The sequence below is a fragment of the Pleurodeles waltl genome, chromosome 4_1, assembly GCF_031143425.1.
Source record: "Pleurodeles waltl isolate 20211129_DDA chromosome 4_1, aPleWal1.hap1.20221129, whole genome shotgun sequence".
In the NCBI taxonomy this organism is placed as follows: Eukaryota; Metazoa; Chordata; class Amphibia; order Caudata; family Salamandridae; genus Pleurodeles; species Pleurodeles waltl.
Genome location: NC_090442.1, coordinates 537,734,285 through 537,761,663, shown reverse-complemented (window position 1 = coordinate 537,761,663; position 27,379 = coordinate 537,734,285). Strand labels below are relative to the sequence as shown.

Genomic DNA, 27,379 nt, shown 5'->3' with positions numbered 1-27,379 from the left:
TACATTTGCAGAATGTAGAACATACCGACAGGGACATCTTTTTATAGTAAAGGTTTTGCAAGTACATGTATGTGTATGTGGTTAGAGGCTTTAGAAATTTAAAAGGTTTTTAGCAACCCATCAATAGCTTCCCAAACAAATACACATGGATCTTTCTCTACATATGCATGATCAAAAACATTTACACATCTTCTGATCAAGTAGAATGCTCTTTTAATGTGTGCATGCACAGAATAGGACGGCAGTGGAAGGTCACTCAGCAGAACTGATCTTTTGAACTCACTGTACCGAAGACTGTCAAATGTGTGACAGTCAGAACTTGTTTTTCACCCATGCACAAGGTATTTTTCTATGTCTTTAAAGTCACATTCTTCTTCTGTCCCAGCAAATCTTTTTAGAAACTTCACAGGTTCAGCAGTTAAAGCACCAAGCTTTGTTCAAATTTTGTTCGTATTGTTATCATCCGTAAGACTCTGTGCCTTAATAAGAACACTGGGCATCTCTGGATCAGGTTTCTTGTACAGAATATGCAGCGGGATAAAGTGTCTTTTCTCGCCTGTTCCGTAACATATTAATTACTGACAATCCTTGACTTATGAACATTGCAACAAATTTAGGAAGCACAATAATTACATCTATGTCATTTGACAGTACAATGACTCGATTGAAACCATTTCGAACTGCCCACTCAAAATGTGGCACAACACACAGGTTAGCTTCCTCCAATTTGCTGTAAGTCCTCGAACAATATGGCCTGTAACGTTTGACTATCTCTCTGTAGGAACCAACTCCACATTGACACTCATTCTACTTACAATAATTGGAAATTCAGTGTTCAGTGAAGCATCAGCAATGTTTTAAGGAATTAACATCTCCAACCTCATCTTGTTCGATGTTGATGACCAGAATTTATCAAGTTACACAGGTATAGGTGTCGAATTTTTGATGCAGGCAAGGTCAATTGTTCTACTTGTAGACACTCATCTGATTCTCTCACATTCTTTGTCAGATAGTTCAAGATAACTGTCAAAGACAATGTGCAGTTCTTGCAAGGTGCACACTGACTTTGAGATCTGTAGACCAGTCTGAACGACCTCTCCGACGTTTTGCATGGATGAAATCTTGACCTTTCGCAATTGTGACATATAGCACACAGCAACAGCAGTTTTCAATGAGGATACCTTTTCGAATATAAATTCTTCAGGTGAAAGTGTTTTTTTTTTTAGTTGTTGTACAAGTTTGTGCTTCACTGGTTTGATTGCAGCATCTCTATCAAATAATGTGTTTGTTGGAAGGAGATCATGTGACAGAATGTCCATGATAAATACCCCCTTTTTTTGCTACATCTATCTCTTTATGTGAATGCCCAAGTTGTTCTTTTGTAACCTGTTTTGTAGTGGCTGGTTGGATGAAACTCTAAGTAAGGTAATTAAAGCGTTGAAGTTTAGCTTTAGTGATTATGTCAAACAGATTGTTCGCTTTCAATACAAATCTCTCCTGCTTCAGTTCTGTGCATAGTTTTATTCCATGTTCCAGGACATCTAGTAGACAAGTCTTTATATCAGTACCAACATATTATTTCGTCATAAAGCTGTGTAGTCGCAAGGGCTCAGTCCTTGCTGTTGTGTGAAATGAAAAAGGCTGTCAACATGTTTATTAGAACGTTCCCCTCTCTTTACCACAAGTTCGTGGTGAGGAACATTTTTACGATGGTCCATTTATTATAAATTTGTCATCTGTCCGAAAACATTGCAAATAGAAAGGATTTCATGGTAAACTAGCTGCCATTGTTCAACATATTCACTTTTACATGTCTGACCAACAATCCATAAGGAACACAAGGAAAAAGGAAGGCAAAAGCTGTAGATCACTAATTAAACTGTGTCAGTGGAGAAAATGAAGCAGAGCACATCACTGAACATTAAAATAATAGTATGAAGACAACCAACATACAATGTTGCAACTGAAATTAGTTGGGCAAGGGTTGGTAAAATAAGTGTTGTCAGTAAGGACTTTATTAGTATGGTGAAGGAAAGGCAGTTGGTTAATCAGTGTGGTCTCGGAAAATAACAGTCTGTGGATGCTAGAAGGTGGTGTGGGTTGAGTTTAAGCATTTATGGCCAGTGTGCTAAAGAATCTGTTGAGCAGTGAGTGACTCAACAGAAAATGGTGACAATATGAATGGAATAGCTGGAGCAAGGAAGAAATGTAGGTATTAGAAGGGAAAATTAAATAAGTAAAGAAGTATGCCAGGATAGTATGAATGACTGAAATAGGAAGGTTGAAGTATAAAAAGTATATGTGTTAGGAGAACTGGGATCAGCAGGATAATAATAAACCCTTCTGAACACACAATAGATCTTATGATGTCATGTCGGAGTGACAGTGTACTGAGTATCAGTGACCATCCAGATGGTTCCTTTCTTATAGGAGATAGGAGGCAGAGAAAGTAGATGTTGGTATCTCGTGAAAACAGCATAAGAGCATTAAGGAAAATAGGGAGTGAATACAAAGTAAGAAAGATATATATATCTAGCTTGTTAAAGTAGGTGAGCAGGCACAGTAGTGGGTGTAATGGTATTTAAGGGGTGATAATCTGGTTGAAATGAAAATAAATAAATACAAATTAAAGTGTAATCAACAGTGGTAAATATATTGAGACAGAAAAGAGAAAAAAACTGGGCTATGTGTAATTATTCTTGCAAAAATCTTTTGATTTATTGTTAATATTCCCTGAGGACAGTCTATTCATTTTTCTTGTTGAGACGTTCAAATGTATCTTGTAAAAAAATTCCATAGTGTGTTGGGAGTCAACTGATTTTCTATCTAGTTTTCTCCATCTTAATGACGTGTTTTAAAATTGTAAAAGTACCCAACCACTATATTTTAATTTGATATTGGTCTTGACAAAATGTAATAAAATATTGCTGACAAAACATACTGCATTAGCCATTGTTTGGGTGCAAGTACCTACATGACTTGCAAAACTGGAGCAGTGTTCCCCTTGCACATATTCTGAACAACTCTGAATGCATGCGTTACCTGACATTTTTGGCTCTGCACTGATGTCAATGGGATACCCAAAGGCACCTACATTCTAAGTGTGCGTGACTACATTCTCAATGAAAGTTATATGGTGCATGGTGGTGGTGGGAGCGATATTCTAGGCAGGGGCACTGACCCTTGTACATGTGATGGAGAAACTGCCTACCAGCTTTCCAGTAGCGGTCCAAACAGTCTGCAGGATGAGGTCCCCTTGACTTCATCATGTCTAAGATATGTGAAACATGTATGTTGCATGTGTTGGATGTGTGGTTCATCAACAGACTACTGAGTGATGGGGTCCAAACTGACTAGGTGTAGATGATGCAAAAAAATGGTCATCTTGTTGCTGTAAGCTGGATGTAGTTATCTCGAACATTAACACCTGTGTACTTACCTCCTGTGGAGCACCTCAAAACATATAGGACCTTGTAGGTGGGTGATAGTATCAAGCCCATATGTCTATCTAGTGTTGGTTTCCACTGCCCTGAATGAAACTAACCGAATCAATTCCATGTGATCTGGCCATCTGGAAGATGCATGACGAAGACCATTACTCATAACACGTAGAACAGTATGGCTAGGAAAACTGGTAAGACAAAACACACAAGGTCAGCTGACAGCAGGTCTACCTGTGGAGAAATCAGTAGACAGCCTGTCCGAGAGTCAAAGTTGATGCAGCTCAGATGCCTAGAAGGCAAAACAATCAAGAAGAGCATCATTTAGTCAAGGACCTGCAAACTGCTTTTTGACATCAAGAAAGGTGAGCCGGTACTACCCCACACCTTTGGCTGTGGGTCGACTGTATCCCTCCTTGTCTAAACACAGAAGTTTTAACAGGAAGTCAGAGTTGAAACTCCTAGGATCGGGTACACTCCTGATGGCTGCAGGAGGTCACCTGAATTTGGGTGCTTTGGGAATTACCTTCTTGCAGGAGCTTTTGATTTCCAGTCGGCTTTCGTTGGACTAGTGAATGCCCTAGCTCACATCAAAAAGCATTGCCAGCAGATTATGTCCTAAACATTTATTCATCACATGAATTTAAGACATCATGTACCCAATAACTCACCATCAGTAACACTTAGAGAACACTAGACACTTCGCTGTGATTTCGTTGTGTGGGTGGTTAGTCTTGCAATGTATCTTTTTAGGAATAGCACCTTTTAATTTGCCACCTAGCAGTTTTAAAGGGAGAAGCCAGTTGTTATGACCCTGTTACCAGAATGGTTTACATGGTTAGACCAGGATCAGATTTTATTGAGGGTGCCCACATCTATATTACTTGCCCACCTTTCAGACGTTTTGCCCCCTCAAACATTCCTGAAGATCACAGAGCTGACTCAAACCACACTTTGTCGAATAACGATGGCCATCGGGCAAATGTTAGCAGAAATGTAATCTCTAGTGTGAAGATGTTGTGAGAACATCTGGAGTTGTCGTTTGGTCCCAGAAAGAGCTCACACTATGTCTTTTTTTCATCTTAGATACAAATGAACTATATATTTACCTCTGAAAAAAGTTATCTTTTACTTAATTAAGTCCTGACTACACAATGCTGCAATTAACTATTAACGTGTGAAACAGTATCTGACTTTCTAACATTCTCTCTCCCACACCTGTATGAGTATGACCTGACTGCTCATCTATGCTTGAGAGAGTCAGATACCTAAAACGAGTAAGTTGAAATACTGGATTCTAAAATCAGAGCTTGCACTCAATGTTGCTAAGTTATAAAGTAATTCCAGGCTTCTCTGGCAGGGTTCTCTGACAGCATGTCAGAACAGCTCTGAAAACCAGGGAGCACAGGTTCTGGAGAAGAACACATACACAGAAGAAAGGCTATGTTATGCGTGAAAGCTTTAATTAAAACATAAAGCTCAATACACTTATTAGCCAGAATGAGTGAAACTAAGCCAAACTAAAGCTGCCTCTAGTAAACGTGCATTAATTTTAAACTTTGCATGACCTATGTTGCTTGACTTGCTCAACTGATAACGTTTACACAGTCTTCCAAACTTAACTCAACATAATTGTTTCTTTCCTAACCTTTGCATGGACTATGCCTGATACAATTCCTTCCTGCTTTAACAAAGGCAACAGTGTTAATTACTTTTTTTTTTCCTTTCTTACTGATTTGCTTTGGAATGCATGAATTAGTTAACTTAATCTATAAAATTGTATATCTGATTAATATGTTTATAGGGTGAGAATGTGTGAAAGGGAGATGATGAGAGAAAATGATCTGTTTTTTTTGGAAAATATTTTTATGTGAAGAGCAGAAGGGCAGATAAAATATGATACATACAGTTCAGGGTGCATCAACATGAAACATTACATAGTATCATACCATAGATGCAGCGGGATATCCCCAAACAATGCATATAGGGGTGCAAACTCCATCCCCAGGTTCCACCATAGCCAGTCTCTTCCACCCTCCACAACTCTGTTCCACTTCCACCCCATCTTCATGAAAAGACCAACAACTGTCCAAACCTTCTGCCATTTTTGGATGCAGCCCCTACCCTGGTACACCACTTTTTATGCCCGCTGGCACCAGTCCATGTCTCTCTCACAGTCATGAATCCTGGGTGCACCCCATGCTTTTGCTATTTTCTTCTTTGCCTCTCAGGGTTCGATGTCCAGCAATAGTTTATTATATTTTTATATTTACGCATGTACATTTAGAACAAGCCATTTGACATCCATCAGGACCTCTTTAGCCACTACTCTGGACATCAATCTTGTTACACTCTCACAAAAAGGACTGAATAAGCAGACAAGCCCATACTATGTGTATAAATGTACCCTCTTGATCACAGCCTCTTACGCAGTGTTGTGTGGACACCTGTCTTATCTTGTGTAGCAATGTTGTTGAATAATATGATCTATGTAGGATTCAGAGCTGGACCAGATGAAACCCTACCCTTATCGCTATGATTCTTGGACCCTGTAATGCCTCACTCCATTCCTACCAAATATGTCACCCAGTGGTCCCTCAGGGAGCCCAGTGTGTCTGTGAAATTGTTCATAATATTCTTATGTGTGAGGGAGATGGCCTTATCTGGCATTGGATCAAGCAGTAACCTGTCTTCAAGGGGGGGTGAATCTTCCACCTGAAACCACTCTTGCAGATGTTCAGTCAGGGCGTGGACTACATGTAGATAATGGTAATATTCCGGGTTTATGAGTTGGAACTTCGCCTGTAGCATTTAAAAGGGCCGGATCTTCAACCCTTCAAATATATCCCCTAATCAGTCGATACCCAGGGTGGGAAGCCCACCAGGCTACCCATGTCTGACAGCAACTCCCTGCCCATCCCGGGGCTGCTGATCACGTCTCCAACACTGTTTGAGTATGTATCAGTAAGTTATGTCTCCTTCCTTTAAATAAAGGAGCTTATAGTAGTCTCTGGGGCGCATCACCTCTCTATCCCCATGGAGTGCCAGCTCCTGGTAGGTCGCATATACCCACTCACTTATGACCACCAACGTGGAGGCCTAGTAAAATTTAAGAATGTCTTGTACAGCCAGGCCACCATTGTTCACACCCCGCTGGAGCTTGTGCAGTGATATTCTGCAACTTCCCTAGACAGATTTCCTGAATTATTTAGTGAAATAAGGTCCAAGGTACAACAAATGGTGTATTTTGCAGAACATATAAAAATCGAGGTAGGACCATCATTTTATACAGGGCCACCCTACCCATCAGGAAAAAAGGCACCTCCCACCAGTGACTGACCTTGCACTGGAACCTATCTAGGACTTCGTTTAAGTTCCTTCTCAGGAACTCTGTGGCATCTCACATAAAGAGATACCTAAATAGGTAAAGCTGTCTAGCTCTACCGGCATCACTGCCCCGGTGGTAAATTTGGCACCCATACGCCAGGGGCTACAGACATGATTTGTCCCAATTAATATGGTATCCGAGGGGTCTCCAAATATATGCAGCACTCTATCAATTTATATGTGGGGATCAGTGAGGTACAGCAGAACATCATCTGCATGCATAAAAAGATATACGCTCCTCCCAATCACCCATACTGCTTATCCCCATTCAATAAGCGGGTCATCACGAACCCAGACAGCCAGCGGTTCTATTGCAAGTGCAAAACTCATTGGGGAAAGTGGGCATCCTTGCCAGGTACCTTTGCCCAGACCAAATGTATGTCACAACATTACATTGACTTCACCACTGGTTTCATATACAGAAGTCGGACCCAGGCACAGAATTTGAGGCCAAAGTACAGGAACTGTAGGATGGCAAAAAAGGTAGTCCCACTGAATATTATTGAATGCCATTCTCAAGTCAAGGGATCTGCATGGGAATCCTGCATCATGTGTAAGAATCCATATAGGCATCTCATATTGAGCTGCGTTCTTCTAAGGGGCATAAATATGTACTGGTCTGGGTAGATTATCATGATAATTACTTTGCAAAGCCTAAATGCCAACACCTTAGGAGAAAATACACTCCTGAAATTATGTGAGTGTTTTGTTTTTCAGCAAGCAGAACATCAAAGAAACCATTTTCAAACTGTTCTTTGTTTGTGAAAAGTTACATCATCTAGGGGGCGTGGCTATGGGCGTCAAGATGGCGGTCGCACTCTAGGAGTGCTCTGGACCCCTCCGTCATCCACCCGAACAATCCACCTTCTCTGTCCCCGTTCTCTCACTCACGGAACCCCCGGGCATGCTCTGACAGCTGGTGCTCCCGATCGGCCAGGAGCCGCAACATCCAGAGCTCGCGCTCCCTCAAGAGGGCTGGTCGGGCCTGTGGCGGCCGGGACCGGGACTCCCCGTAGCGCCGTACGCCCCCGGCCCGGACGCTCTGCCGGGCCGGGCTCTACGGAGGCGCGTCGACTGCTGGCACCGCCCCCGGTGGAAACGCTGCACCGGTATTGTGCGGCCGGGGGTTAAGGCAGCTGCCCATCAGCTGCCGGCGGCCGCAACTGATCCCCGCTTGGTGGAGGAGGCAGCGAGGCCCTGCCCCAGTTGAATGTTCGTGGACAGGGGCCTGACGAAGACAGCGGGATAGACGCCAGTGACGCGCCGGCGGTGAGATTGATGGGGCCCCCTCCTTGTTTTCTCGGCGGGGCTCGGGGAGTGGAAAAACAGTCTTGCCGCCCCCAGCCCCCCTCCCCAATTCCTTAACGCATCAGTGACCCGCCGGAGTCTGGGGGTGTGCTGTGCCCCGCAGCTGGGTCCGGACTGGGACCAGAGGTCGGCACCTGATCCGGAGGCGAGGAACGAGGAGACACGCGGCCCCCCAGGCATCACATCGCAATACCTGGCAGACAGCGGAGACCCTAGGGACCCCACCTCCATATGCCCTGGGAACGGGAGTGGTCCTGAGTCAGCAGGACAAGGCCAAAAGCGACTGGGGTGGGTCCCCTCCTCCTCCTGTCTTCATCGACGCGGTGGGCGACCCTGCCCCCTGGAGACCCCGGGGTGCCGTGGAGGTGCGCTGGTCGCGGCCCGGTTGCCTGGACCTGAAAGGGGACTGGTGGTTGGCCGCTGCTCTGGAGGAGGCCATCACGGGAACGCTCCCCGACTCGTTGGTCCAGCGAGGAAGACACCCCCCCCGGATTGGACCGGTCTGGGGACCCACCGGGACCGGGATGTGGTGACCTGGAGCACAGCAGATTTTACGGTCTCGGCGAGCAACCTGGCGCTTTGCTCCACGACCGCAGTCTCACGCCCCGGCGCTAATGACTGGCGCCCCGGCGCTGGGGCGACCTGGACACGAGGCCCCCTCTGGGCGCGCTGGGTGTGGGGGGTCCTTGGAGTGATCGGACCCCATCCACGTGACCGGGTTGCGCCACAGCGGCCTTGCTCAATTCCTGAGTGAACCATGGGGAAGGATAGGGCCTCCAGACAGTCGTGGCCATCCCAACAGAAGATCGACCAATTTACTACACCGGCGGCCTCTCGAACCGGGGGAGAGCCCCCACCTAGCGAACCGACCCCAGACGGAGTCAGTGCTATCCTTCAAGCAATCCAATCATCACAGCAGGCGGTCAAAACCAAAATTGGGGAGGTGGGAGAGGACGTGGTCCTCATCAGACAAGACCTTAGAAACGCAGTGGGCCGGATCACGGAAGTGGAAAGCCGCGTGTCACAGAAAGAAGACGACCTGGAGGACCTTAGGACCAAGGTAGCTCAACTGCAAGCTCGAACTGGTGAACTGCATCGCCGGGCCAAAGACGCCGAAAATCGCTCTAGGCGCAACAATCTACGCTTTGTCGGTTTCCCGGAGGGAGCAGAGGATAGCAAAGCCCCTGAGTTTCTGGAGGGCTGGATCAAGTCCTGGATGCCAGAACACACACTCTCACCATGGTTTGCAATTGAACGGGCCCACAGGGCTCAGGCCCCGCCGGGTGGGCCTAGGAGACCCATGATCGCATGTTTTCTTAACTTTAAGGACCGCGACATCATTCTTAGGGAGGCCAGACGCTCCCCTGACCTCCTCTGAGACAACCACAAAATTTTGATCTTTCCTGACTATACTCGAGAGGTCCAGGCCCGGCGTCGGTCATACGAACAAGTAAAACAAAAACTCAGAGCGATGCAACTTTCCTACATGCTCCTTTTCCCTGCACGCCTCAAAGTTATCCTGGCCGGCAAAGCGCACTTCTTTGAGTCACCTGAAGAGGCATGGAACTGGCTCACGGAGGAGGGAGTGGGAAGCCGACGGGGACCCGCGGGCCCACCTGGGGGGGCCCCGGGAGCTGGAGCCGGCCCCCGACTGGACATACGGAGAGGTCGCAAAAGGACAAGGTCCAGACGCGGAAGGCGGAGGAGTGCCGACACCGCGGCAAAGGAAGACAAGAACAATGAACCGGACCTGGACTTTCGAGCGAGTGGGGAACACGGGGACTCCCAGGAAACTCCGACCCCGGGTCGGGGGCAGGAGGGGGACCGCTTGAGCCAATACCCTACACTTGGTTAATGTGGTTTTATGCACTGGGTCATATTAGGGGGGAACAACCACACTTGGTGCAGACCCGTGTAGAGGGGAGCGGGGACACACACACAATGCAGCGTGATCAATTCCAGTAATATCTAAAGTTTGGCTAATAGCAGCCGATTGCAACTGATCCGACTGAAAGGAGGGGTCCACCACTCCACTTAGGGACAGTCCATCTGACTGTGACACCCCAGTTGGGTACTTGGGCAACAGATGCTTCCTGGGTAGAAGTATTGGGGTGGGGGGAGATTGGTGGGGGGGGGTAAAACTTTCTTTAGGGTTTAGTAAAGTTGTTTTGATAGGTTTCCTTTGTTGCACCAACTACATTGGTCCTCTTCGCTTAGAACGTTCGCCTCTGGGCCCCCGGACGGGCTCCAGACATATCACGATCTCAGTACTATGCATACAGCTCACTCACTGACACAAGTTCTCTCATGGAATATAAACGGGTTATTAGACAAAATCAAGAGATCTGCGGTGTTCAGCACCCTGCGCAGGTACGCCCCGTCATTGGTCTTGTTGCAAGAGACTCATCTCCTCGGCACTAACTGTCCCATGCTGGCATGTGGGGGCTACGACAAGGTCTACCATGCAGGATTCTCAAGGGGCTCTAGAGGGGTGGCCATCCTATTCCATTGCACACTACCTATGGTGGTCACAGCCACACACTCAGACCCACAGGGTAGGTTGGTGGCAGTAACTGGAATGCTACACGGCCTACCATTTAATGTTGTGAGTGCTTACGCCCCCCCAGCTGGGCTCGACACCTATCTACTTACACTCCGCAGGGTTCTGACAGACCTCCCTCAAGGTATTACACTGATAGGTGGGGACTTTAACTCCGTCCTGGACCCCAGACTGGACGTCTCTGGGTCTATATCCACCACTCGGTCCGGGAGGGTGTCGAGTTTAAGCGGGTGGGCTGCCAAATCTGGGTCTGTGTGAGGTATGGAGGGCCTGGCACCCCAGGGCGCGACAGTACACGCACACATCAGCTGCCCACCAATCTCAGGAAAGAATTGACCTCGTGTTCATGCCTGCACTGGATGCCTCCAGGGTCACCAATGCGGAAATACTACCGCGGGGGGTCTCGGACCACTCTCCTGTGCCAATCCGACTGGGAGGTATTGACCCGACCCAGCGCCCGACGTGGAGCATGAACGCATGGCACCTACAAGAAGAGGAATATACACTCGAGATTAGGGATCATCTCACACAATACTTTGACCAAAACCTAGGGTCCGTACAATCTCCGGGCACGATCTGGGCTGCATGTAAAGCCTCACTCAGAGGCCATGCCAAACACCTCGTCCGCATCAGAGAACGCGCCCATGATTCACAGGTGGAGAAACTTGAGGCCAAGGCATTACACCTTGAACGACTAGATACTACAACTGCCCCAGCATCCGTCCTGAGACGCCTTACCATAGTCAGGGAAGAGATAAAACAATTAGTACTGGAATCTGCTAAATACTCCTGGAGAGCGTCAATGGCACGTGTGTACGGGTGGGGGGACAAAAAAGGCAAACTCCTACACTGGCTGGCCTCGCATCCACTAGCCGATAGAATTATCCCTGAAATTACAGACGAGACGGGCTCAATTGCGAAGACACCTGGTGAAATCGCTAAGAGCTTCGCCTCCTACTATGCGCAATTATATGCGGAAAGCCCCCGGCCCCCGGCTGAGAAGGAATTCCCCCCTCCTGGATGACATCGTCCTCCCTAAAATCTCACAAACGACCAGAGAAAATTTAGATGAAGCCATAACGCTTGCTGAAATCACAGCAGCAATAGCCAGCTTATCAACGGGCAAAACACCTGGCCCAGATGGCTTCCCATCTGAACTTTATAACAGGTGTGGGGATATTCTGAGCCCTCACCTGCTCAACATGTTCGACGAAGCCGAGAAAAATGGCTGTTTCTCCTCTGGGATTTATCAAGCCACGATAGTGGTGATCCCGAAAACTCAACCCCTGTCTCACAATCGCTCGGCATACAGACCTATCTCTCTCTTTAACACTGAGATCAAGGTGCTATCAACCATACTCGCCGCCAGACTGAGGGCTGCACTCTCATCACTGGTACACCCTGACAAGTGCGGATTTATGCCATCGCGTAGCACCAGACACTGCATCAGACGACTGCACGTCACCCTGGCACACCGAGGGACCCTGACCCGATCTCCCTTGGCCCTTCTTCTGCTTGACTTCGAGAAGGCCTTCAACACTGTGGACTGGTCCTACCTGGAGCACGTCCTACGGAGCAACGGTATTGGGCCTAAATTCCGTGGTCTCGTAAAGCTACTATACTCCAACCCAACCACGCGGGTCCAGGTAAACGGTGTAGCCTCTGAGCCATTTCCCATCCGCCGTGGAACTCGGCAGGGATGTCCGTTGTCCCCGCTACTATTTGCACTAGCAATAGAACCGCTAGCGAGGTTGATAAGGGAAGACCCCCTGTTGGAAGGTTGGTCATGGCCTGCAGCCCAGAAGACAGGGTGGCACTGTACGCAGACGATGTACTCATCTACCTCTCTAACCCTGCCACGAGCGGTCCGCTAGTCCTACAACTATTAGACCTTTTCTCACAGGCCTCAGGCCTGGCCTTAAACCCGGGAAAATCCCTGTTGGTCCCCTTGCACTCCTCTAGAGACTGTGTCGACTGGCAACAAAATATCCCGATCCGCCGCAACAGCTTTAAATACCTGGGCGTACACATAGCCCTATTACCCGAATTGGCATGGGAATTAAATATCACTCCGCTCATTAGGAAAGTTAGAAATGACCTCAAACGGTGGCGGAGTCTACCCCTCAATTTACTGGGCAGGATTGCGCTTTATAAAATGAGGATACTTCCCAGGTTCCTATACCAACTACAAAACTTCCCATACCTAGTCCCCCGAAAGTGGTTCAAAGAGGTGCAGTCAACAGCGCGCCAATTCCTGTGGCACGGCTCCCGCCCTAAACTGTCCCTCGCTACCTGTCAGAGAGATATCTATGACAGAGGGCTGGGTATTCTACTTCTATTCTCTGGCAACACACTTACTAGTAATTAATGACTGGACGGGAGGGGGCTGGACGGACCCGGAGTATATACTGGAACTCCATACAACGGGCTACAAAGGGATCTTTAAAGCACTGTACGGGGACCCAATTCCACGGAATACCCCAGAAGTGACTAAAATGACTCTCACAGGGTGGCGGGCAGCTCAAAAGGTGTCGGGCTGGTGGAGCCGCCTCACCCAACAGACTCCTCTCTGGCAGGGAAGGTGGTTGGCAGAAGTCTCCACAACGGAAGGATTCCAGAAATGGGACACTATTGGAATCTCCACCCTGGGGGACGTCTGGGAAGGGTCACATATACGATCATTTGGGGAGCTCCAAGAAATCTATTCACTAAACAATACCCAATTTCATAAATACTTACAACTTAGACACGCCCTGCTCATACACGTGCGACCAGGGGACGATATCCCAGAGCACAGCCCACTGGAAGCGAAGGTCCTAATGGGAAGCCTGGGAAAAGGAGGAATCTCCCAGCTGTACCGCTCCATACTCACTAACACTTCTCCACCCCTCGGGGGACTCCGTTTAAAGTGGGAGGGCTGGGTGGGCCCTATAGATGAGGCAGATTGGAGGGAAGCGTTGATGGCCCCCCCGATCACTGGCCATCTCCTCCCGATTCCAAATGCTGCAAACCTTCTACCTACATGCAGCATACCTCACCCCCAAAAGACTCTTTAAAGCAGGCCTCCGTTCCACAGATAACTGCCCCCGATGCTCCAACCCAGAAGCCGACTTTTTCCATATGGTCTGGACCTGTCCAGTCATAGAGACGTACTGGAAGGCAATTATAGGTGAGGTTTCAGAAGTCCTACAATCTGAAGTGGAGATATCTCCTACACGGCTCCTGTTGGGGGTTATGGGGGGAATGGGTCTGACTAGGGCGAACCGAACTTTCCTGGGAGTGGCGTGCTTGGTGGCAAAGAGAGACATCATGGCAGATTGGAAGGCTGAAACAGCACCGGCCCTGGCCAAGTGGAGGCGAGGGGTGGACTGGTGCGCACAATGCGAAAAACCTATATATGAAGCAAGGGGACGCCCAAACAAGCACAACAGAGTGTGGGGGAAATGGGAAAACGCATTAGATACCTAGCCTGTGGGTGCCCATGAGAGACGAAACACACCAGCCTCAGATCTGCCGCTTCTGTGACGAGGGAGCTGTAGCTAAGACGCACACTTACATTATTTTATTCATTGTATTACTGTGATCTATAGATTCAGATTTGGATGAATACACGCACTTAGTGTTTGGGGGGCCTGTGGGGACCAATGGGTCAGACGTTGCACTCTGGTTTAATGGTGTCAATTTATTTGCATTTGTGTTTGCACTTTCTTTTCTGTTAACTTTCTCTAAAATCAATAAAAGCTCTTTATTAAAAAAAAAGTTACATCATCTAAGGCTTCAGAGTTCCGAAGAAAATACAGAACACAGAAATCTTACATTGTACTCAAAATGTTTCTTTCTGAAATTGTATTGTTTAAAAGTGGCATAGAGAAAGGGAAGATGATATCGGTCATGAGGTAATGATAATCACTGAGAAGAGAGGACACTGACAAAAGGGCAAGTAGGGAGATTGCAACTGAGCTTTTGATTTCTATGAAGGGCTCCTAGAGAGAGAGAGCAGCGAAGGCTGTTGTGCTGATAGATTGGATGACTGAGTGAGAGGAAGATAGTGTAGATAACCATTTTTAGCTATTTCAAGAAATATAATTCTTGGAATCCTTATTCAGCTGGCTAGACTATTTCTATTAAAGCATGTTACTGCATTCTTTAGGAGTACTGATATCTTTTTCTGACTAGACTGCAGTGTTAGAATATGAATAGATTTCAGGACACAGTTTAAGCAATGTTCTGAAAAACGTATTTGACTAATAAAACACAATACACTTTTATTATTCTAAATAAAATTAAACTCTACTAACTAACTTCTCATCACTGACTCATATATATATAAAATATAAGCATAACAAGAGTTTTATTGCAGCCAGTATCTCTAATTTCCAATCCCCTGAAAGGCCCAAAGTGGCATGAGGTATTTAATCAATTTAGTACTTTGAACTGCCCAAATGCATGGCCCAATAACTCCTCTGCATAGTAGCTGAAAGCATGGCCAGGTGTTTTTGGGGACCATACATAGCATAACATTACAGATGGGTAAAAAGTAAAATACAGGGATGTTTTTCACCTTGACGTTTTAAGTGACATCACAGAAAATTCATGCTTTGCTGTCATCTTCTCTTTGATGTCACTCAGAGAACCTCAGTAAAAAAACATTCCAATCAAAAACTCTATATGAAGTGAATTGATATTGTCAACCTGGGACATGGGGTGGAATGAAAGACATGACAATGCACAGCAAAATAGACTGTTTTGGAGCTCCCTAGTCATGGGATAGAAACAGTTTGTCCTCCTATAAATTAGAGGTGGTCGGCCTGTAGGAGTTGAAGTTGTTTGAAATAATGTTCTTAGAACAGATTGACCTATTGTGGCTTGTTGTTGTGATAATACGTCTACACAGTAGTGTTTAGTGAATGTATGTGGTGTTGACCATGTAGCTGCTTTACATATTTCAGCCATTGGTATATTCCCTATAAAAAAGCCATTGTTGCACCTTTTTTCCTTGTAGAATGTGCTTTGGGAGTAACTAAAAGCTGTCTTTTTGCTTTAATCTAGCATGTTTGGATGTCCCTTACAATCCATCTTGCTAAACCTTGTTTTGATATAAGATTGCCTGTATGAGGTTTTTGGAAAGCTACAAATAGTTGTTTAATCTTTCTAAATGGTTTAGTTCTGTCTATATAGTACATTAAAGCTCTTTTGCTGTCTAATGTATATAGAGCTTTTTCTGACACAGAGTCTGGCTGTGGGAAGAAGACTGTCAGTTCCACTGTTTGATTTATACGAAATGGTGATACAATTTTTGGTAGAAATGTTGGATTTGTTCTTAGTACAACCTCATGTTTGTGTACTTGGAAGAAAGGTTCCTCAAGAGTAAAGGCTTGGATTTCACTTGCTCTTCTTAAAGAAGTAATTGCCACTAGGAATGCAACTTTCCATGTTAGAAATTGAATTTGGTACAAATGCATAGGCCCAAATGATGGTCCCATAAGTCTTGTAAGCACTATATTTAGATTCCAAGAAGGAACTGGTGGAGTTCTGGGTGGAATGATGCGTTTTAAACCTTACATGAAAGTTTTACTGACAGGAACTCTAAATAAAGAACTGTGTTGTTTATTTTGTAAATATGCAGAAATTGCAGTAAGATTAATTTTGTAAATGAAGTAAATAACATACAATATCTTGTATTGATGCTGTAAGAGGGTCTATATTTTTGGATTGACAGTAATATACAAACCTTTTCCATTTGTTTGCATAGCACTGTCTAGTAGTGGGTTTTCTTGCTTACTTAATAACTTCCATACATTCTGACGGGTGTTGTAAATATCCAAACTCTATGACCTCAGGGGCCAAATTGCTAAATTGAGTGTCTTGGGATTTGGATGCCTGATTTGGCCTCCGTTTTGTGTCAACAGATCTGGTCTGGATGGGAGTTTGGTGTGTGGTACTACCAACAGATCTAATAATGTTGTGTACCATGGTTGACGTGCCCATGTTGGTGCTATGAGTATCATGTTGATTGAAGTTTGATCAACTTGTTGACTAGAAACGGAAGGAGTGGGAGAGGGGGGGAAAGCGTATGCAAATATTCCTGACCAATTGATCCATACAGCATTCCCCTTGGATAGGGAATGTGGGTGTCTGGATGTGAAGTTTTGCCATTTTGTGTTTTCGCTTGTTGCGAACAGGTCTATGTTTGGTGTTCCCCACTTTTGAAAGTATTTTTGAAGTACGTGAGGATGAATCTCCCATTCATGAGTTTGTTGGTGATTTCTGCTGGGGAGATCTGTCAACTGATTGTCTATCCCTGGAATGTATTGTGCCAAGAGATGAATTTGGTAGTGGATTGCCAATTTCCACATTTTCTGAGCTAGAAGGGACATTTGGGATGAATGTGTCCCTCCCTGTTTGTTGAGATAATACATGGTTGTCATGATGTCTGTTTTGATAAGAACATTCTTCTGTGTGAGAAGAAGTTGAAAAGCTTTGAGTGCTAGAAAGACAGCTAGTAACTCCAAGTGGTTTAAGTGTAGCTGTTTGTGTTTGAAATCCCATTGCCATTGAATGTTGTGATTGTTTAGGTGAGCTCCCCAACCAAACATTGATGCATCTGTTGTAATTATGGTCTGAGGCACAGGGTCTTGAAATGGCCAGCCTTTGCTTAGATTTGTGGAATTCCACCACTGAAGGGACATGTATGTTTGGCGGTCTATCAACACTAGATCTTAAAGTTGACCGTGTGCCTGTGACCATTGTTGTGCAAGGCACTGTTGTAAGGGCCGCATGTTTAGTCTTGCGTGTGGAACAATTGCAATACATGATGCCATCATTCCTAAACATTTCATGACAAATCTGACAGTGCATTGTTGATTTGTTTGTATTTGTGTGATTATATTTTGGAAAGCTTGTATCCTTTGTGTATTTGGATATGCTAGAGCGTGCTGAGTATTTAGTATTACACCCAAATACTTTTGTATTTGTGCTGGTTGAAGATGTGATTTTTGGTAGTTTATTGAGAAGCCTAGTGTGTGTAAGGTTTGTATTACATAATGCGTATGATTTTGGCATTGTGTACGACTGCTTGATTTTATTAGCCAATCGTCTAGATATGGAAAGACACGCATATGTGGTCTTCTTAAGTAGGCTGCCACTACTGCCAAGCACTTTTTGAATACTCTTGGCGCTGTTGTTATTCCAATGGTTAACACTTTGAATTGGTAGTGTTTTCCCTGAATGACAAACCTGAGATATTTTCTGTGTGCAGGATGGATGGGTATGTGAACATACGCATCTTTGAGGTCTAAGGCTGTCATGAAATCTTGATTTTGTAGTAGTGGGATGACATCCTATAAAGTTACCATGTGAAAATGTTCGGACAGGATGTAAAGATTGAGGTGCCTGAGGTGTAATATTGTCCTGAGGGTGACATCTTTTTTTGGGAGTTAGAAAGTATAGTGAATAAACTCCTGTTCCTATCTGAGACCGTGGAACCAATTCTATTGCTTGTTTGAGTAGTAGAGATTGGACCTCTTCTTTTAACAGAATCGTGTGTTCTGTAGATAGTTTGTGTAACCTTGGTGGAATATTTCTAGGAGTGTTTATCAATTCTAGGCAATTTTGCCAATTTGTGTGGAACTGTTATCTTCTTCCCCCCACAGGAGAGGTGTGGAGTGGAAGGGAATGAGGGAAGTCAATATTTTGGCTGCTGTGGAGGCTGCTTAGAGGTTTGAAATGTCCCTCTATTTTTAGGGTATTGTCCTCTATATGTGCCCCTAAAACTACCACGTTGGTATTGCAGTTGATAGGTTGGCTTTGTCTGAGAGGTTCATGTGCCTCGGAGGGTTGTGTTCTGAAATCACCTCGAAACTGAGGTTTATGAAATGACCCCCTATATGGTGCAGAGTAGAGTGCACCCATTGCCTTTGCTGTGTCTTTTTGCAATTTATGGATGGGTGTGTCTACTTCTGGCCCAAAAATATGTTTTTTGTCAAACGGCATGTTCAACACAGCCTGCTGTATTTCAGGCTTGAATCCAGAAGATGGGAGCCATGCATGTCTATGTATAGTGACTGCAGTGTTGACACCCCTAGCAGCGGTATCTGCTGCATCTAGGGCAGATCTTATCTGGTTGTTTGTAATGGCTTGCCCTTCCTCCACTACCTCTTGTACCCTTTTCTGGTGTTCTTTGGGGAGATGCTGTATTATGTCCTGCATCTCGTCCCAATGGGCTCTGTCATAGCGAGCAAATAGTGCTTGCGAGTTAGCTATCCTCCACTGATTTGCTGCCTGGGATGCAACTCTTTTCAATGCAGCATCGAATTTCCTGCTTTCTTTATCAGGAGGGGGTGCATCTCCTGACGAATGACTATTTGCCCTCTTCCTGGCAGAGCTAACTACAACAGAATCAGCAAGTACCTGATGGGTGATATAATCAGGGTCAGAGGGTGCAGGTTTATATTTCTTCTCTATTCTAGGTGTTATGATGCGTGCCTTTACCAGTTTGTTAAAGATCTGATCTGCATGTTTTACCACGCCTGGGAGCACCAGGAGGCTTTGGTACCTAGAATGTGTTGATGGATAGAGTGTGGATAGAGTGTTGAATAAAAAAATCCTCTTCTAGAGGTTCTGTACGCATGGTAACACCATGATATGCTGCGGCCCTAGCTATGACCTGGTTATAGACAGTACTATCCTCAGGTGGTGATGGTTTAGAGGGATAGCGGTCTTGGAATGGGATCTGGGTCATAGAGATCCCATGGATCAACATTGTCCTGTTGTGAATCGTATGAATGAGTGGGTGAATGCATTGGTGTAGGGCTGGTAGGAGGAGAGGTAGGTAGGTGGGGAGGAGGAGGGTGAGGAGGAGAAGACTGATTAGGTGGTGGTTTCTCCTTCTGCTTTGGCACTTTAGCTGGAGGCTGCATAGTGTCCAATTCCTCCTGAAAAGCTAGCTTCCTCTTTGTTTTTAAAAGGAGGTGCAGTAAGAATTCTTCCAGTTTCTTTATGGATGTGGACCCTGGATTGTCTTTCATCAATAATTTCTAGAATTGGTTCTACCTCTAACTCCTCTTCAGAGGTTTTGTGGCTTTCTTTAAGTCTTTTTGAAAGTCCATGCTCCTCTGTGTATGTTGGCTTTTTCGGCTCCGAACCGTGCTTTTTCGGGATTGAAAAAGATGAGGAGGACAAAGGTTTTGGCTCAGAAACATGCTTTCTTATTTTCAACTCCGAAAATTTATGTCTACTGGAGTCGGAAACCGAGCTTTTTGTTGTCTTCGATGTTTTTGGAGAATTGGCCTTTTTGGGTGCCGAACTGGGAGGTCGGTCACCTACAGTCTTTTTTTCGGGCCGAGCCATGGCCTTCCAGCAGTGGCGTACCCAAGGACTTTTGTTTTTTCTTTTGTGAGGGTGCAGGGGCAGACGTACTCACATGTTGTCCTGATGTGACTGGTCTGTCTTCGTCTGATTCCTCCTCAGACTCCGAATCTCAAACTGAGATTGCTGTCTGCATCAATTCTTCCTCTTCTACGTTGAGATGTTCCCCGCTCTTCAATGGCATTTCAAGCCTTTTTGCTCTTTGGTCTCTAAGAGTCTTTTTCGATCGGAAGGATCGACAGGCCTTGCAGTTTTCTTCCCGATGGTCTGGGGGAAGGCAGAGGTTGCAAACCAGATGCTGGTCTGTGTACGGGTACTTCGTGTGGCACAGAGGACAGAATCAGAATGGAGTCCGATCCATGCGGCTTTCCACGCGGTCGTCCCGAATAGGCCCGAGTTGGGCGCGTGCCCCCCAAAGGGCGAAGAAAGTTGTTTTTCTCGACAGTACTGCTGTGTCGATGGAAGAATATGAACCCGATCAATACAATACCGCCGAAAAGAGAGTTTTACAAAGTTTTCTGAATCGAAATCTCGGAGCATGCGGAAACACGTCCGAACCCGACGGCGGAAAGAAAACAATCTAAAGATGGAGTTGACGCCCATGCGCAATGGAACCGAAGAGGAGGAGTCACTGGATCTACTGATGGACTAATGCACAGCATGTGTATCTGCAGCTACACATGGCAACACATATATATATATATATATACATATATATACATACACACACACACACACACACACACGCATGCGAATTACAGTGCATTTCTCAAATAGATGTCTTTTTTACACTTTTACACACTGTATTACATTTGGAAGGCAAAAATGTAGAGAAAGAAAAGGGGCAATAACACTTGTTCTTCCATTCTGTGTTCCCCCAAGTCTCCTGATAAAAATTGTACCTCACTTGCATAGGTGGGCTTAATGCCTGCGACAGGAAACGCAACATGGACACATCACATTTTTACATTGAAATCTGAAGTGTTTTTTTGCAAAGTGCCTAGCTGTGGATTTTGGCCTCTAGCTCAGCCGGCACTTAGGGAAACCTACCAAACCTGTGCATTTTTTAACTAGACAATGTGGGGCTCTCACCAGGTTCTGTTACCCAGCACCCTTTGCAAACCTCAAAATTTGGCCAAAAAAACACTTTTTCCTCACATGTCGGTGACAAAAATGTCTGGAATCTGAGAGGAGCCATACATTTCCTTCCACCCAGCATTCCACCAAGTATCCTGATAAAAATGGTACCTCACTTGTGTGGGTAGGCCTAGTGCCAGCAAAAGGAAATGCCCCAAAACACATCAAAATTATCAAATACAAAACTACCTGTTTTTGCGGGGGACCAGCTTTTTTGGTCCTGGGCTCAGCAGCCATATAGGGAAACCTACCAAACCCAAACATATCTGAAAAATAGACACCTGAGGGAGTCTAGGGAGGTGTGACTTACATGGCTCCCCCAGTGTTTTCTTACCCAGAATCCTCAGCAAACCTAAAATTTAGCTAATAAAATCACATTTTTCCCACATTTCTGTGTGGGATCACCGTACCGGGACAAATGCTCTACCACCCAACATTCCCCTCAGGCTCCCGGTAAAAATGATACCTCGCTTGTGTAGGTGGGCCCAGTGCCTGTGACAGGGAAGAGCCAAAAACATGTAGAAATTGAGAAGGGAACCAAAGCGGGTCCAAAAGGGCAGCTTGAAAAAAAAAATGTTTAGGCTAACAAGTGGGGCAGAATTTTTATTGGTATAGATGAGACAATGCTGGGTGGTAGGAATTTTGTGGATTCCTGCAGATTCCGGAAGGTTCCATCAGACAAATGTGGGAAAAATGTGTGTTTTCCAGGAAAGTTGGAGGTTTGCAGGGCATTGTGGGTAAGAAAATGGTGCGGGTGCATTGAAGCACACCACCCTAGACTCACCCAGATGTTTAGTTTTCAGATGTGTCTAGGTCTTGTGGATTTTTCTGCATGGCAGTGTCCCAAAGTCCAAAAAGTGCAGCCCTCACCATTCCAAGTGGGATGATTTTGAGAGTTAGACAATCTCCCATGGCCCAACTATAAAACCAAAACACAAAATAATCAAATGTCCTCTTGCTTGCCATGGGATAAGATGTTTTAGTGTGCTGGGGAAGAGCTGAAAGACTGTTTCCCCCTTCAGTTGGGGTGGGGGCATAACCATGCCCATACTGGTTGGTAGCCACCACCCCATGTTTTTTTTTTTTTTTTTTTAAATTCCCTGGCATCTAGTAGGTTTTCCAACCCAGCCCGGGGAGTGAATTGGGGGTAATTGTCCCATCTGCCCACCAGTGGGCAAAATAACTTTTTCTCCATTTTTGTGGGGTGGGGGTGTGGCCATACCCTCATCCTTTTTAAAAAAAAAAAAAAAGGCCAAAGGGGGCTGATATGGCCAACAGTAATGTGCCCCCATGGGGAGTGACCCTTGCCCAAGGGGCTGCGCCCCCAAGCAAAACACACACATACCAATCCCTGGTGCGTAAGTGGTTTCTGCCCCCCTAGGGGCAGATCGGGCTAATAGAAATAGGCCGATCTGCCCCCAAAGGGGGCGGAAATGGCCTTAAATAAATCCCCACCCAGGGGAGCGACCCTTGCCTAAAGGGTTGATCCCCATGTGGAAAAAAATAAAATAATAAATAAATCTTTGGTGCCTAAGGGTTTCTGCCCACCTTGGGGGCAGATTGGCCTAAGAAAAATAGTCTGATCTGCCCCCAATGGGGGAGAAATTGACTCATAAAAGTTCCCCCCAAGAGAGCTACCCTCGCCAAAGGGGTCTCTCCCATCTATAATTTTTTTTTTTATATAAAATCCCTAGTGCCTAGTAGTTTCTGCCCCCCTTGGGGGCAGATCGCCCAAATTAAAATAGGCTGATCTTCCCCCAAGGGGGGGCAGAAATGGCCTAAAATAAATGTGCCCCACCCAGGGGAGCGACCCTTCCCTAAGGGGCCGCTCTCCTTATATATATATATATATATATATATATATATAAAAAAATCCCTGGTGTCTAGTAGTTTCTACCCCCCTTGGGGCAGATCGGCCTAAAAAAAAAAAATAGGACGATCTACAATTTGCCCCAGGGGAACAATCCTTGGCTAAGGGGTCGCTCGCCACAAAAAATAAAAAAAATAAAAATGATCCCTGGTGTCTAGTTGGTTCTGCTCCCCCACCCCCTGGGGCAGATCAGCCTAATTTAAATAGACACGTGTTTCGCCCCATGTGGTGCCCCTAAGGCTTTTTCAAGGCATTAAATTACTCATTGATTTGGGTTCATTTTATAATTGTTGGAAATCCAACATGGCGCTGATTTAGAACGCCGTAACTTCAATTTCGGGATTATTCCCAGGACTTTGGTATTTCGTACCTAGATTTCCAACAATTATAAAACAAACCTAAATCGATTAGTAATTTAATGCCTTGAAAAAGCCCTAGGTGAATGCACCACATGGGGCGAAACACGTGTCGTATGTTCTCGCATGTTATCATCAGTACAATTATAAGCTTGGAATCAAACAATTTTGAACAAAATACCAGAATTTCATGGACTATTGCCTTTCTGTGATCAACATTCTCAGAAGTTTTTTTAAAAAAATGTACCTAAGTGGGTTCTCAACTATTGTATTCTTTGAGGATTATTTACTCTGGGGAAAACCAGTCCAAACCCCCACTTGGTTACCCACTGTCTAAACTCATAACTTTGGGCATTTGTCAATGGAAGGGAGCATTGGACCTTGACCATTTATACCGGACATTTGTTGGAAGCCATTTGTTTCCAGTGTGACCGGCACCCTCTAATGACACCAGCGTGCAATTGTCTGCTGAGGTGATTAGAGGGGGCAGGGAGAGTTGCTTCCTCCGAGCTCCGGTGCCGGGACGTAACCGATCCGTCCTTGGCACAGGAGCACTGTACTGCGGTACGTAACCGTTACGTCTGCATCACAGAACCGGTTAAAAAAGGAAAGGGTGCATGGGGCCCCCTCCCCTAAGGCTCCCTTGAGCCCCAGGGAGTACCATCTCCTCAAGAATCTTTTGCAAAATTGGAGGAGACCGCACAAACCCCCATCCAATGGGCTCATATAAGCCCAGGGGTCAACCACCTCCCTGGGGCTTTTTGTAAAAAAAAAATTTTTTTTTTTTTTTTAAAAAGTAAAAAAAAAATTAAAAAAATTAAGGGGGTCCGCACGGACCCCCCTCTCCTTGGGCTCTGACATTCCCCTGGGACCATCACCTCGCTGGGGCCAGAAACCTAAGTCAAAGTTGGAGGGGGGTTGTGTGGCCCCCTTCCCAGGCCCTTTATGGCCCCAGGAACCACCACATCCCTGAGGCCAGCCCATGCCAAATTAAGACGACAGCTGTGCACCTCCCCTTCTGCATCCATTAATGGCCCTGGTGCGGGGCATGGGGTTGGCTACTTAATGGGGTTTTGGCTGCAGGTCCTGGCTGCAAGTCAAGCCCTGCTGCCAACCCCGTCACTCTTGGCTGAAGGTCGTGCATGGCACAGGGTTGGGTGTTTATAAGGAGTAGGCTGCAGGCCTGTGGCCAACCCTTGCTACGCATGGCCAAAGGCCGTATGTGGCATGGGGTTGGGTGCTTATAGGTGGTTGGCTGCAGGGCTTCACCTGGGCAGCCAAAGGATGTGTGCAGTGGTGGTTGGATTAATGTGAAGTAATTAAAATTACTTAACATTAAGAAAAAACAAAGAAATTCACTGAAAATACCAAGGTTACAGGGATGTTATAGTTAGGAAATAGAATTTTAAAAAACATAGAAATTCACTTAAAAAGCCAAAGTTTGCAGGGACGTTATAGTTAGATTCAGATTTTACAAACACACTGCTAATTACCCCAGATATTACATCACTCATGACATCTTTTGTAACATCATTGATATCACTGTAACATTTGCCGTAAAATTATTGATGACAAAACTGTGCCCCAGCTGTGCAAATAAACACTACAGCTCGAGAACGCAGCATGCACTTTTCCAAAATGGGTCCCATTGCACGTAAATACCACTGCTTAATCAAGTATCTTTTGTGACTGATCACACCGAGCACAGCTGCTTTTATGCAGCAGATAAAGGGCCTCATTAGGAGTTTGGTGGTCCCATGGTGGTGGCATGCTCCCACACTATTACAATCATGGTAATAGAGCATTCCACAGTGCCCTTAAAGGAGCCAAGTGCTATCTTGTACCACAGAGGGAACTGACCAGCACCCTTGGAATGCGCACTGTCTGCAAAACAGACAGCGCACATTCCAATAATGCTGGACGGGGGGGGGGGGTCCTGCACTGCCCATGCCATGTGCATGGGCAGTGCCATGGCCCCCATGTGGCCCTCCTCACTTGTTCTCTGTCAGCCTTTTCATGGCGGGGTCTCTGCCAATAAAAGTCTGGCAGAGAACAAGGTTTTAATCAGGTAGGCGGCGCCGAGTTCAGCACCGCTCTGGCTGATTACAACCATGACCGCCGTCACCCCATCGGGATCTGCGATTCCGACAGGGACGACGGTCTTTAGGTGGGTCTGGCCACCTAACTCGTAATGTGGTCGTCGGACCGCCACAGCAACAGCACTCTGTCAATTCACTAAAAGATCCGGAGTAGCAGAAATGACATTGCATGCCATATCACCTTTACCTTCACTAAGCCACACATGCTTACACGTAACACAAAATCACACACACACTCTCACATAAACACACTCTCACTTGCATGCATCACACAACATACAATTCAAAAGCATTGTTAGTTATCTCAACTGCTGGGGGGGGGGGAAATCACATTCCAGCTAATTGTACTCCATTTTTATAACACTTAGTGAATAATATGTTATTAATCACTATTAGTGTAGTAGAAATTGACAAAAGACTGCAGCCCCAACCAATGTCCATAAGGACAGGGTGCCCGCTTTATTCCGGACACTGATTTTGCTCCCCCTGAGACCATGGTTAAAAAATGCAGTACTAGAGGTCACAAGGGGCAAGCCAGGGGTCATAGTTGCAACCCTTTGTGATCCATGACAACCATGGATGTAGTACGGACTGCAGCATTGAAGGCCACAAAAATGTTGATGTGATTAACAATTAATTGCAGTCCTTAGTTGCCAGACCTAGTACCTTGTGACTATGACAATGGGCTTTTCAAGCAATCCTGGTTTAAATATAATTGCATGACCAGTTAACCAGCAAACGGTCCAGATGAGGAAGCAGAAGGTGAGAGCTAAAACCAAATTCTGGACGAATGGATATACTATATATATTTTGCAATGTCTACTGATAGTTGTTTCACTAGCTGCACCGATTAGCAAGTTATACTAAGCTAATCTTTGATTTGATGATAACTTGACCAAGTTCATACAACATTTCATTCAAATTATTTAAATGAAGCATTCAAAAGGAATACTAAAAAATAAAATTAGAGATGTCTTTACAGTTCTTTTTGTTGCCAATACTACAAAGCCAGTAAACTTGATGTTACTTTCATTAACACGTTAAGCAGAAAAAATTAGATAACATGTGTGCTAATGTCAGCAAATGACATACCTGAAATGTCCCTGAGCAGCGGCTGAGCACAAAGCTGTAAAGCCATTTTTATCAGCAGTATCTACTTGTGCTCCTGCAGTCAGCAGCAATCTCACACATTCTAGAAATTCAACAAAAAGTAGTCTAATATTAACAAAAGCAGAGAACTGAAAAAAACTTAAGACATTAGGAGATATATACATTGCACTGCAAGCCAAAACATACATTATAACTCCCACCTTCAAATGATTATATTGAATCATTCAAGAGGGAAACCACATTGTTGTATGACAAATGTCTTCAAAGAAAAAACAAAGGTTAGACCATTGCTATCATTAGGAACACCTAGCGTATTCTTTCTATACAAACAAAAGTTAAAATACGTAAACATTACAAATTCTAAAGTTATACGTTCTATAAATACTTTCTGCGCCACATTCACATTATTTTAACTTTGTTTATTCTTTACCAAAGAACAAACTTAAACTACACAAAAAAATTAAATTGAAAACCTCCACTTGTACCTTTAATTTAGAATTTAAGCAACACCTTCAAACTATTGTAATTTGTGCACCTCCATACACATCGACTTCAACTCAGTAACCACACTACAATAACTACAACTTGCTACTCTACCATGCACTATGTCCCCAAAAGATTTGATTTGTGATGTCATAATTATTAGTGTAAATATAATTATACTAAAAGGTATATGAGATTTTATAAAAAAGGGAATAATCAGTGCAGGGAGGATGCATAATTATAGTTAATGTAGTAAGGCATAA

General features: G+C 45.1%; 1 protein-coding gene across 3 annotated transcripts in view; it reads right to left on the bottom strand.

The window, feature by feature from the left end:
• Positions 1-27,379, bottom strand: part of CTTNBP2 (cortactin binding protein 2) — a 670,870-nt gene that overhangs the window by 406,968 nt on the left and 236,523 nt on the right. For all 3 annotated transcript variants that reach the window (XM_069228906.1, XM_069228905.1, XM_069228907.1), the window contains one exon: positions 26,616-26,715. In XM_069228906.1, the coding sequence (XP_069085007.1) occupies positions 26,616-26,715 (100 nt within the window). The remainder of the gene's footprint in view (positions 1-26,615; positions 26,716-27,379) is intronic.